General features: G+C 43.4%; 1 protein-coding gene across 3 annotated transcripts in view; it reads right to left on the reverse strand.

The window, feature by feature from the left end:
• Window positions 1-2,569: 2,569 nt before the first annotated feature.
• The window catches only part of LOC121543432 (apoptotic protease-activating factor 1), a 56,227-nt gene continuing 45,212 nt past the window's right edge, over window positions 2,570-13,584 (reverse strand). For 2 of the 3 annotated variants that reach the window (XM_041853293.2, XM_041853295.2), the window contains one exon: window positions 2,570-3,449. In XM_041853293.2, the coding sequence (XP_041709227.1) occupies window positions 3,303-3,449 (147 nt within the window). In that variant the 3' untranslated portion in view covers window positions 2,570-3,302. The remainder of the gene's footprint in view (window positions 3,450-13,584) is intronic. The other variant, XM_041853294.2, reaches the window with a different exon arrangement.

The raw sequence follows: 13,584 nt of genomic DNA on the forward strand, positions 1-13,584 counted from the left end.
TGTGTAAAGTTGCTGGATATTGGCAGGAACTGGAACACGCTGTAGTACACGTCGATCCAGAGCATCCCAAACATGCTTAATGGATGACATGTCTGGTGAGTATGCACATTTTCAGCTTCCAGGAATTGTGTACAGATCCTTGCGATATGGGGCTGTTCATTATCATGCTGAAACATCAGGTGATGGCAACGGATGAATGGCACGATAATGGGCCTCAGGATCTCGTCACGGTCTCTTTGTGCATTCAAATTGCCATTGATAAAATGCAATCGTGTTCATTGTCCGTCGCTTATGCCTGCCCATACCACAACCAACATGGGGAACTCTGTTCACAACGTTAAACCGCTCGGCCACACAACGCCATACACGCTGCCATCTGCCCGGTACAGTTGAAACCGGGATTCATCCGTGAAGAGCACTTCTCCAGCGTGCCAGTGGCCATTGAAGGTGAGCATTTGCCCACTGAAGTCAGTTACGACGCCGAACTGCAGTCAGGTCAAGACCCTGGTGAGGACGATGAACACGCATTTGAGCTTCTCTGAGACGGTATCTGACAGTTTGTGCAGAAATTCTTCGGTTGTGCAAAACCACAGTTTCATCAGCTGTCCGGGTGGATGGGCTCAGACGATCCCGTAGGTGAAGAAGTCGGATGTGGTGGTCCCGGGCTGGCATGGTTACACGTGGTCTGCGGTTGTGAGGCCGGTAGGACGTACTGCCAAATTCTCTAAAACGACGTTGGAGGCGGCTTATGGTAGAGAAATTTACATTAAATTCTCTGGCAACAGCTTTGGTGGACATTCCTGTAGTCAGAACGCCAATTGCACGCTCAAAACTTGAGACATCTGTGGCATTGTTTTGTGTGACAAAACTGCACATTTTAGAATGGCATTTCATTCTTCCCAGCACAAGGTGTACCTGTGTAATGATCATGCTGCTTAATCAGCTTCGTGATATGCCACACCTGTCAGGTGGATGGATAATCTTGGCAAAGGAGAAATGCTCACTAAAAGGGATGCAAACAAATTTGAGAGAAACAAGCTTTTTGTGCGTATTGAAAATGTTCAGGGATGTTATATTACAGCTCATGAAACATGGGACCAACACTTTATGTTTGCGTTTATATTTTTGTTCAGTGTAGATCAAATACTAGCCTATGATCTGGATGGTGAACATCAAATGATTTAATTATGAATTAAGAGGAGTAAATATGCCAACTGCTGTCATAGAATGTTTTATTCTCTAAGGTATTATAAATTACACACCACCCACAAGCACCATAACAGTATTAATGTCCTGAGACCACCTCAAGACTTCACAGATTTGATTGACAGGGAGAGACCTCCTCTGCAGATTGACTTGCACACTGAGTTTAAAGCACCACTAGGTAACAGCACATGTTCTGACATAAAAAAAAAACAAGGCCCAGTTTGAATACTTTGAAAACACATCCTTCCTTTCAATAATCACAGATTTTAAATGACTCTGGATTGTAAGCCATGAAGTGGAAGCAATCAGTCAGCTATTCAAGCAATGATGGAAGGAAGGAAGCAAGGAAGGAAGGATGCATTGTCAAAGTATTGGAACAAGGCCATATCCTTGATACAGGCCACAGGAGAAAAATCATATTGCCTTCCTACAAAGCTCACTAGAGGGTGGCGCCGTAGTAATAAGAAAACATGTACAAATTTACGAAAGCAAGATATATACAATAAAAAAGGTATTGTACAACAACAAAAAAACAGGCTCGATTGATATAATGAGTGTATAAAATGTCCTAAGCAGTATTGAACTTGATGGTAAACATAGTCGACAGCTGGTATTCTGACAATAAATGCCTTTGGTCAAGGTTTGAATTACTCATTGGCTCTAGAATGTAGGCTGAACCAATACAATTTTTTTATGCATTTATGGGGGTAACCTGATTTGTTGAGGACATTGCAAACCAGCCAGGCCACCTGTGATACAAGTCAGTATTCGACGTCCATCCATGTCTGAGGACGTCGGGAGATGACGTGGAAACCGGCCAGTAGGGGCAACAGAGAGCGCTGTTACCGTCAACTAGGTTTTGCTAGGGTGTTGTGGACAGGGATGGCGGATGGGTGTAAGCATCTGCCTCTGATTCCAAAGGTTGCAAGTTTGAATCCAGCAATAGAAAGTTGTTTTTTATATTTTAGTTTTAAGCCTATCCCAAACCTTAACCCTAACCTTAACCATTCAGAGTTAATGCCTAACTTTAAGAATTTGGAGTAATGCCTGAACTTAACCTTAAACACATAGAACTTTGATGTTTGGAACATCTTTGAAATTTGACGTTTGAGAAACATGGATGAATGTCTAATTCTGACATGAGACTGTGAGAACTGGTTGCCGCAATTTGTTTTACCATGCTGTGTGACGCTCCTCAGCCCGGCAAAAAAACAAAACAACGGAGGTGGGGCAGCTTCCCCATACTGCGGACTCCATCTTTAAGGCTTTAGTTAGGTTTAGACCTTTACATTTGTACATTTTGTCAACAGGCTCTTATCCAGAGCGACTTACAGGAGCAATTAGGGTTAAGTGCGTTGCTGAAGGGCATAGACAGATTTTTCACCTAGTCGGATCAGGGATTCGAACCAGCAACCTTTCAGTTACTGGTCCAACGCTCTTAAATCGCTAGGCTCCCTGCGCCCGAACTTCACAGGGAAAAATACATGTACTTTGTTTAAGACGACAGATAACATGGGAAATTCTTTCACTTTCACATTTGCATTGTGCCACTACATCAACAAAGCAAAAGACTCATTGGACACTTAGAAATACAGAAACGATTCACTGTGTTTGACAACATCACTATAGAATCACAACAGATAATGCTGGTGCATTTCATTATAGCATAGATTTTCCTAGTTAAAAAGAGCATAGTAAAATCTCTCCATATTGCATGCAATTTACCCCAGTGCAGTAAGAATCAAATGTATTTTTTCTAGCGTCCCCTGATACAATAACAAAAGCATAATAGTTCATTTCTTCAGGATATCAATTTTGTTGGGATTGTTCTGACTGTTACGGCAGGCAGAAGAAGGCAGAGCAGTAGAAATGATGTATTTTTTCCTTTAGCAGATCTCCTGTTCTTCAACTGCTCCGATCTGATCTGAACACGCAGGCTAGGCAGATGCCTAATGGACATTGGCTCTCACCTGTCTGGCTCTTTCAGATCAATGCAAGGAGAGGAGACGAGAGCTATTTCCACTATTGAGCTACACTTCCTTTACACTATTGAGCTATAAGGAAGCCACTTTAGACTATTGAGCTATGCCTCCCTCTCATTCCACCTTCTTCAGGATGTAGAGGATTCCGATGTTGTCGATGGTGACGAAGGTGGAGAAGTCAGGTGACACGTGGATCCTCTTCAGATTGGCTCCTGTCGGGTAGAAGGTCTGGAGGGCCTCCCCTTTCTCCACATTCCACCACTATGAGGGAGAGAGAGAGAGAGAGAGAGAGAGAGTGAGAGAGGGTGAGAGATAGAGAGAGAGACAGACAGAGTTATCAGTGTGGCTCTAAGCTCCCACCCGCAATAACATCTGCTAAATATGTGTATGTGACCAATAACATTTGATTTGATTTGATGTACAGTACCCTGTAAGAGCACTTCTGATAAATAGATCAGTGATGCAGTTTGGTCTTGTCAGCCACACACACACACACACACACACACACACACACACACACACACACACACACACACACACACACACACACACACACACACACACACACACACACACACACACACACACACACACACACACACACACACACACACACACACACACACACACACACACACACACACACACACACACACACACACACACACGGCTTTGCTAACCGATTCTGTTTAATCGTCCCTGCTAAGCAGTAATTTTTCATTGAAGTTCCACCTCTCAGGAATCCACTATCAAAGACACCAAGTAAATCATATAAAGTGTGTGTGTGTGTGTGAGTGTATGTACACGAGGGATCTCAAACGGAGACATGCCAATCTTCCACATTTCCCAGAATAATATTCAAGCCAATGAAAACAGACAGTATCATCATGCCACTTATCTCCCTGCAGAACTTATTTCCACTTCCTCAATTCCAGTCATTAGTGGAAGGGAGAAACCTAGCAGCTTCTAAGACCCAGCTGCTATTGTGGGTCTGAGGAAAAACCAGGCCAAATCAGACTCAGAGAGAGTGTGTGCAGCGTCAACTGTTGCAGTATTAGTAGTAGTAGCGGCAGATGCATTGTACCATCGTACTCGAGTACACACATACACAAGTACGCACACAGGCACGCACAAAAACAACACACACTTTAACATTCATTATCATAGAAACTCCTCAAATGCACAAATTTGCATTCCCCTGCAAGTACAGCTTGCTTTGTGTGTGTGTGTGTGTGTGTGTGTGTGTGTGTATCTGACTGTCTCCCACTCTCTACCCCCCTCTCTCTAGTCTATGAGTGTGAGGCCCATGCTGTGTAATGGCTCTGTCTGTACACTACAAACCTCTGTAGGGGTTTAGGCCACGGTCTCTGGAATACCAACACCACTGTGTGTGCAGTGTATGGAGCGGGCTGCAGTGAAGTGGGGTGACTGAGCTCCATAGGGCCTCACGCTGACTATTCTAGATCTATGAAGACTGAGGAATGGAGGCACTCATTAAAACAAATAGGAGGAACAACAGGATGTCTGTTTTGTCTTAATGAGGTGTGCTTCTGTGGAGAACAGAGGGAGGGATGGAGGGAAGGAGAGATGGAGAAGGTCCGGTAGGTGATTCCGTTTCAGATCCCTGCGTGTCACACACACACACACAGCTGTTACATAACCCTGCAACGACAACAAGACGAAGGTCTTCAATATTTAAGACCACTAAGACCTCTCTCTCTTTGTCTCTAAATTCATCTCTTTCTCTCCATCTCTCATTTTATTCTCTCCCCCCTCCTTTCTTTCTCACTCCCTCCATCTCCATATAAATATTTGGAGAGAGAGAGGGGAGAGATAGACAGAAAGTGAGGGGAGTTAATAATAAATGTAACCCTGTACTGTAGCTGTAAATTTGCTGATTCTAATCCCAGGCTGGGCAATACAGATATGGACCCATGGATATAGATAGTTACTGCTTTCAGAAGTTCCATACTGCCGTTGTCCTTGAGCAATGCTCTTAACCCTAGATAACTTTAGGTAGTGCTGCACTTGGAGTAGTGTGTGTGTGTGTGTGTGTGTGTGTGTGTGTGTGTGTGTGTGTGTGGTCTGCCTGTTGGCAACAGAGAAGAAGGTTTCTGTAGTAATGGATGGATAAAAAAAGAAAGTACTATTATTCCTATTTGACAGCTTCTCGTGATGGAGGAGGCGATACCCCATACTGAGAGAGGAGAGAGGGAGGGATGGAGGGAGGGAGGAGGCGATACCCCATACTGAGAGAGGAGAGAGGGAGGGATGGAGGGAGGGAGGAGGCGATACCCCATACTGAGAGAGGAGAGAGGGAGGGATGGAGGGAGGGAGGAGGCGATACCCCATACTGAGAGAGGAGAGAGGGAGGGATGGAGGGAGGGAGGAGGCGATACCCCATACTGAGAGAGGAGAGAGGGAGGGATGGAGGGAGGGAGGAGGGAGGGAGGAGGCGATACCCCATACTAGAGAGAGGAGAGAGGGAGGGATGGAGGGAGGGAGGAGGCGATACCCCATACTGAGAGAGGAGAGAGGGAGGGATGGAGGGAGGGAGGAGGGAGGGAGGAGGGAGGGAGGAGGCGATACCCCATACTGAGAGAGGAGAGAGGGAGGGATGGAGGGAGGGAGGAGGGAGGGAGGGAGGGAGGGAGGGAGGGAGGGAGGGAGGGAGGGAGGGAGGGAGGAGGGAGGGAGGAGGGGGGAGGGGGGAGGGGAGGGAGGAGGGAGGGAGGAGGGAGGGAGGGAGGGAGGGAGGGAGGGAGGGAGGGAGGGAGGGAGGGAGGGAGGGAGGGAGGGAGGGAGGGAGGGAGGGAGGGAGGGAGGGAGGGAGGAGGGAGGGAGGAGGGAGGGAGGAGGCGATACCCCATACTGAGAGAGGAGAGAGGGAGGGAGGAGGGAGGGAGGAGGCGATACCCCATACTGAGAGAGGAGAGAGGGAGGGAGGAGGGAGGGAGGGAGGAGGGAGAGAGGAGGGAGGGAGGAGGGAGGGAGGGAAGTGTGATTAAGTCTCTGAGGAAAGAAAAACAGCTCCATGGTGAAAATGCTCATTTTCTTCTACCACTTAGATAACACTCACACACTGTATACCACCCACCCACACACACACACACACACTAAAACTCCTAGTCTCTCAAACACTCAATCTCTCTTGTAAATATCCTTCGATCGAAAGACAACCAACAAGGGATTAGAATAAAGACAACCAACAAGGGATTAGAATAAAGACAACCAACAAGGGATTAGAATAAAGACAACCAACAAGGGATTAGAATAAAGACAACCAACAAGGGATTAGAATAAAGACAACCAACAAGGGATTAGAATAAAGACAACCAACAAGGGATTAGAATAAAGACAACCAACAAGGGATTAGAATAAAGACAACCAACAAGGGATTAGAATAAAGACAACCAACAAGGGATTAGAATAAAGACAACCAACAAGGGATTAGAATAAAGACAACCAACAAGGGATTAGAATAAAGACAACCAACAAGGGATTAGAATAAAGACAACCAACAAGGGATTAGAATAAAGACAACCAACAAGGGATTAGAATAAAGACAACCAACAAGGGATTAGAATAAAGACAACCAACAAGGGATTAGAATAAAGACAACCAACAAGGGATTAGAATAAAGACAACCAACAAGGGATTAGAATAAAGACAACCAACAAGGGATTAGAATAAAGACAACCAACAAGGGATTAGAATAAAGACAACCAACAAGGGATTAGAATAAAGACAACCAACAAGGGATTAGAATAAAGACAACCAACAAGGGATTAGAATAAAGACAACCAACAAGGGATTAGAATAAAGACAACCAACAAGGGATTAGAATAAAGACAACCAACAAGGGATTAGAATAAAGACAACCAACAAGGGATTAGAATAAAGACAACCAACAAGGGATTAGAATAAAGACAACCAACAAGGGATTAGAATAAAGACAACCAACAAGGGATTAGAATAAAGACAACCAACAAGGGATTAGAATAAAGACAACCAACAAGGGATTAGAATAAAGACAACCAACAAGGGATTAGAATAAAGACAACCAACAAGGGATTAGAATAAAGACAACCAACAAGGGATTAGAATAAAGACAACCAACAAGGGATTAGAATAAAGACAACCAACAAGGGATTAGAATAAAGACAACCAACAAGGGATTAGAATAAAGACAACCAACAAGGGATTAGAATAAAGACAACCAACAAGGGATTAGAATAAAGACAACCAACAAGGGATTAGAATAAAGACAACCAACAAGGGATTAGAATAAAGACAACCAACAAGGGATTAGAATAAAGACAACCAACAAGGGATTAGAATAAAGACAACCAACAAGGGATTAGAATAAAGACAACCAACAAGGGATTAGAATAAAGACAACCAACAAGGGATTAGAATAAAGACAACCAACAAGGGATTAGAATAAAGACAACCAACAAGGGATTAGAATAAAGACAACCAACAAGGGATTAGAATAAAGACAACCAACAAGGGATTAGAATAAAGACAACCAACAAGGGATTAGAATAAAGACAACCAACAAGGGATTAGAATAAAGACAACCAACAAGGGATTAGAAGAGACCGAATAAAGAAAGAGAATGAGATACACAATAGTGTGTGAGTTAGTGAGAGAGAGAAAATGAGACAGAGTAGGAGAGGACTTCATGCCACATCCTCCAAACTCCAACCCCCGAGAGAGAGAGAGAGAGAGAGAGAGAGAGAGAGAGAGAGAGAGAGAGAGAGAGAGAGAGAGAGAGAGAGAGAGAGAGAGAGAGAGAGAGAGAGAGAGAGAGAGAGAGAGAGAGAGAGAGAGAGAGAGAGAGAGAGAGGAGAGGAGAGAATAGCATGGTATTTTTTCACTGTAATAGCTACTGTAAATTGGACAGTGCAGTTAGATTAACAAGAATTTAAGCATTCTGCCCAGATAAGACATGTCTATGTCCTGGAAAGTTTGCTGTTACTTACAACAGTCATGCTAATCACATTAGTGCACGTTAGCTCAACCGTCCCATATACGGGACACCGATCCCGTAGAGGTTAAAAGACCTTTGCTTGAAAAATGAGAAAAAAGCAGCAATAGTACTGTTTGTCAATTTTGAGACACTTCCTCAAAATAGTCTGTTTTATTCTAAGATAACTCAAGAAATCAGTCATTAATTTTGACGTTTTTGTCGAATAGATCTTAGTTGCGCAATTTTACATCTAACTAAGATGTTTGGTGCAGTATATTTCAATGAAACAATGTGCATGAAAACGAGTCGTCTCTCATTGAATGACAACAAAGACTTCATTGAAGAATCCCTACTGTTGACCAATCACCAACGAAGGGGTGTAGACTTTGGCTCCGAACTTCGGCTTGCCTCCAGAAAAAAATGTGTGTGCCTGAACAGCCGGAAAAATCCTCACCGAAGTCCAAAACGAACAAAAACGTCATCAAATGTCGTCATAATACACTACCGGTCAAAAGTTTTAGAACACCTACTCATTCAAGGGTTTTTCTTAATTTTTACTATTTTCTACATTGTAGAAAAACAATTAAATAACACATATGGAATCATGTGGTAACCAAACAAGTGTTAAACAAATCAAAATATATTTTAGATTTTAGATTCTTCAAAGTAGCCACCCTTTGTCTTGATGACAGCTTTGCACACTCTTGGCATTCTCAACCAGCTTCATGAGGTAGTCACCTGGAATGCATTTCAATTAACAGGTGTGCCTTCTTAAAAGTTAATTTGTGGAATTTCTTTCCTTCTTAATGCGTTTGAGCCAATCAGTTGTGTTGTGACAAGGTAGGGGGGGTTTACAGAAGATAGCCCTATTTGGTAAAAGACCAAGTCCATATTATGGCAAGAACAGCTCAAATAAGCAAAGAGAAACCACAGTCCATCATTACTTTAAGACATGAAGGTCAGTCAATACGGAACATTTCATGAACTTTGAAAGTTTCTTCAATTGCAGTCGCAAAAACCATCCAGCACTATGATGAAACTGGCTCTCATGAGGACCGCCACAGGAATAGAAGACCCAGAGTTACCTCTGCTGCAGAGGATAAGTTCAATAGAGTTACCAGCCTCAGAAATTGCAGCCCAAATAAATGCTTCACAGAGTTCAAGTAACAGACACATCTCAACATCAACTGTTCAGAGGAGACTGTGTGAATCAGGCCTTCATGGTCGAATTGCTGCCAAGAAACCACTACTAAAGGACACCAATGAGAAGAAGAGACTTGCTTGGGCCAAGAAACACGAGCAATGGACATTAGACCGGTGGAAATGTGTCCTTTGGTCTGGATTCCTAAATGGAGATTTTTGGTTCCAACCGCCGTGTCTTTGTGAGATGCGGTGTGGGTGAACGGATGATCTCCGCATGTGTAGTTCCCACCGTAAAGCATGGAGGAGGAGGTATTATGGTGTGGGGGTGCTTTGCTGGTGACACTGTCTGTGATTTATTTAGAATTCAAGGCACACTTAACCAGCATGGCTACCACAGCATTCTGCAGTGATACGCCATCCCATCTGGTTTGGGCTTAGTGGGACTATCATTTGTTTTTCCTCCAGGCTGTGTAAGGGCTATTTTACCAATAAGGAGAGTGATGGAGTGCTGCATCAGATGACCTAGCCTCCACAATCCCCCGACCTCAACCCAATTGAGATGGTTTGGGATGAGTCGGAGCGCAGAGTGAAGGAAAAGCAGCCAACAAGTGCTCAGCATATGTGGGAACTCCTTCAAGACAGTTGGAAAAGCATTCCAGGTGAAGCTGGTTGAGAGAATGCCAAGAGTGTGCAAAGCTGTCATCAAGGCAAAGGGTGGCTATTTGAAGAATCTCAAATATAAAATATATTTTGATTTGTTGAAACACTTTTTTGGTTACTACATGATTCCATGTGTTATTTCATAGTTGTGATGTCTTCACTATTATTCTACAATGTAGAAAATAGTAAAAATAAAGAAAAACCTTTGAATGAGTAGGTGTTCTAAAAATTTTGACCAGTAGTGTATATGCACAAACTCTACCGAATGGCTGGGACGCATGCGGACGCCTTAACACCTTGCCACACAAAATATCGATGCTGGGGACAGTGTGTACATGTGGGGAGTACATGATGCGGGGGAGGACAGGGGCAAGGGAGGGAACGAACAGGACAGGGACACTGTACTTCAAGTACAAACAGAAACATACTGTACACAGCTCACACACTGATTATACACATACACACAAACAAACTCTACAAGAGGAGCCTTATTTTACAAAGGTCTAATGACTCCCAAGAGAATACTGCAGCACAAGACATGATGGACTGTGTGTGTGTGTGTGTGTGTCCTCCATAAGAGCAGATGGTGCTGCTGATATGAACAGTATTACTGTGCTGCAATTGATTGATGATGGTGTTAACGAAGCAGAAAGATGCAATGTCCTGGTGTGTGTGTGTGTGTGTGTGTGTGTGTGTGCGCACTGTAAGCAGTGTTTGTGTTCGCGTGCGTGTGTTTGTAAGTTGTGTGTGTGTGTTTGTGCCATCTTGAGTTCTCATAAGTTACAAAACTTTCCAATCCAACAGCACAGCTTGCTGTCCCCTCCTGCCAAGTCTTCTAAAATTAACACTGATGGTGATGATAATATCTGCATGGATATACTAATATAGAATAACAACCAGTCTAACACACACACACACACACACACACACAGAGAGATTAAATGTGTTCGTATACAGTTGAAGTCTGAAGTTTACATACACCTTAGCCAAATACATTTCAACTAAGTTTTTCACAATTCCAGACATTTATTCCTAGTAAAAATGCCCTGTCTTAGGTCAGTTAGGATCACCACTTTAGTTTAAGAATGTGAAATGTCAGAATAATAGTAGAGAGAATGATTTAATTCAGCTTTTATTTCTTTCATCACATTCCCAGTGGGTCAGAAGTTTACATACACTCAATTAGTATTTGGTAGCATTGCCTTTAAATTGTTTAACTTGGGTCAAACGTTTTGGGTAGCCTTACACAAGCTTCCCATAATAAGTTGGGTGAATTTTGGCCCATTCCTCCTGACAGAGCTGGTCTAACTGAGTCAGGTTTGTAGGCCTCCTTGCTCGCACACGCTTTTTCACAAATCTTCTATGGGATTGAGGTCAGGGCTTTGTGATGGCCACTCCAATACCTTGACTTTGTTGTCCTTAAGCCATTTTGCCACAACTTTGGAAGTATGCTTGGGGTCATTGTCCATTTGGAAGACCCATTTGCGACCATGCTTTAACTTCCTGACTGATGTCTTGAGATGTTGATTCAATATATCCACATAATTTTCCTTCCTCATGATGCCATCTATTTTGTGAAGTGCACCAGTCCCTCCTGCAGCAAAGCACCCCACAGCATGATGCTGCCACCCCGTGCTTCACGGTTGGGATTGTTATTCGGCTTGCACGCCTTCCCCTTTTTCCTCCAAACATAACGATGGTCATTATGGCCAAACAGTTATATTTTTGTTTCATCAGACCAGAGGACATTTCTCCAAAAAGTACGATCTTTGTCCCCATGTGCAGTTGCAAACCGTAGTCTGGCTTTTTTATGGCGGTTTTGGAGCAGTGGCTTCTTCCTTGCTGAGCGGCCTTTCAGGTTATGTCGATATAGGACTCGTTTTACTGTGGATATAGATACTTTTGTACCTGTTTCCTCCAGCATCTTCACAAGGTCCTTTGCTGTTGTTCTGGGATTGATTTGCACTTTTCGCACCAAAGTACATTAATCTCTAGGAGATAGAACGTGTTTCCTTCCTGAGCATTATGACGACTGCGTGGTCCCATGGTGTTTATACTTGCGTACTATTGTTTGTACAGATGAACGTGGTACCTTCAGGCATTTGGAAATTGCTCCCAAGGATGAACCAGACTTGTGGAGGTCTACAATTTTTTTTCTGAGGTCTTGGCTGATTTCTTTTGATTTTCCCATGATGTCAAGCAAAGAGGCACTGAGTTTGAAGGTAGACCTTGAAATCAGAAGCTTCTAAAGCCATGACATAATTTTCTGGAATTTTCCAAGCTGTTTAAAGGCACAGTCAACTTAGTGTATGTAAACTTCTGACCCACTGGAATTGTGATACAGTAAATTATAAGTGAAATAATCTGTCTGTAAAAAATCGTTGGAAAAATTACTTGTGTCATGCACAAAGTAGATGTCCTAACCGACTTGCCAAAACTATAGTTTGTTAACAAGAAATTTGTGGAGTGGTTGAAAAACGAGTTTTAATAACTCCAACCTAAGTGTATGTAAACTTCCGACTTCAACTGTATGTATGTGTATATAGCTTATGCTAGAGTGCGTACAGTATGCTAGAATGAGCCTGTGTGGTTCAGTATGTGAATATGCAGGCTTGTATACTGTGCGTATGCTTGTGTGTATATATACACGTATAGACAGAAGCGTAATCCAATATGTGTGTGTGTAGAAACAACCGTAACGCAGTGCACTGGAATAAACTGGCTGTGACATGTGCTTGCAGAGCTGAGCAGGTCTGTCTATTGAAGCTGTCCTGGGAAACACTCACTTACATGATATAGAAACACAACCTGCCTGGCCCAGTCACAACACAACTGTGTGTGTGTGTGTGTGTGTGTGTGTGTGTGTGTGTGTGTGTGTGTGTGTGTGTGTGTGTGTGTGTGTGTGTGTGTGTGTGTGTGTGTCTGTGAGTGAATGAGTGAGTGAGAGAGAGACGGAAGGACGGGAGAAGAGAGAAATAGAGAAAGAGAGAGACAGGGGGGGTTGTATTGTGTGAGCAATTTATCTTAAGCGAGCACAAACAGCTCAGACAAAGTGTCCATGGATGATGGGTACAGTTCACTTGCTTTTTTCAACTCTTACAGGCTTTGGGACAAGGTAGATACAGGAAAGGAGATGGAGGGAGGGAGATCATCAAATAAAAGGTGAGAGAACTGTGTGTGTACTAGGTGAATACCAGTACACTGTAAGCCTATGTACACAGTGTACAAATCATAAAGAACACCTTTCCTAATATTGAGTTGCACCACCCCCTTTTTGCACTCAGAACAGCCTCAATTCGTCGGGACATGGACTCTACAAGGTGTTGAAAGCGTTCCACAGGAATGGTGGCCCATGTTGACTCCAATGCTTCCCACAGTTGTGTCAAGTTGGCTGGATGTCCTTTGGGTGTTGGACCATTTTTGATACACACAGGAAACTGTTGAGCGTGAAAACCCAGCAGCGTTGTAGTTCTTGACACAAACCTGTGCGCCTGGCAACTACTACCATACCCCGTTCAAAGGCACTTAAATATTTTGTCTTGCCCATTCACCCTCTGAATGGCACACATACACAATCCATGTCTCAATTGTCTCAAGGCTTAAAAATCCTTCTTTAAC

The sequence above is a fragment of the Coregonus clupeaformis genome, chromosome 28, assembly GCF_020615455.1.
Source record: "Coregonus clupeaformis isolate EN_2021a chromosome 28, ASM2061545v1, whole genome shotgun sequence".
NCBI lineage: Eukaryota > Metazoa > Chordata > Actinopteri > Salmoniformes > Salmonidae > Coregonus > Coregonus clupeaformis.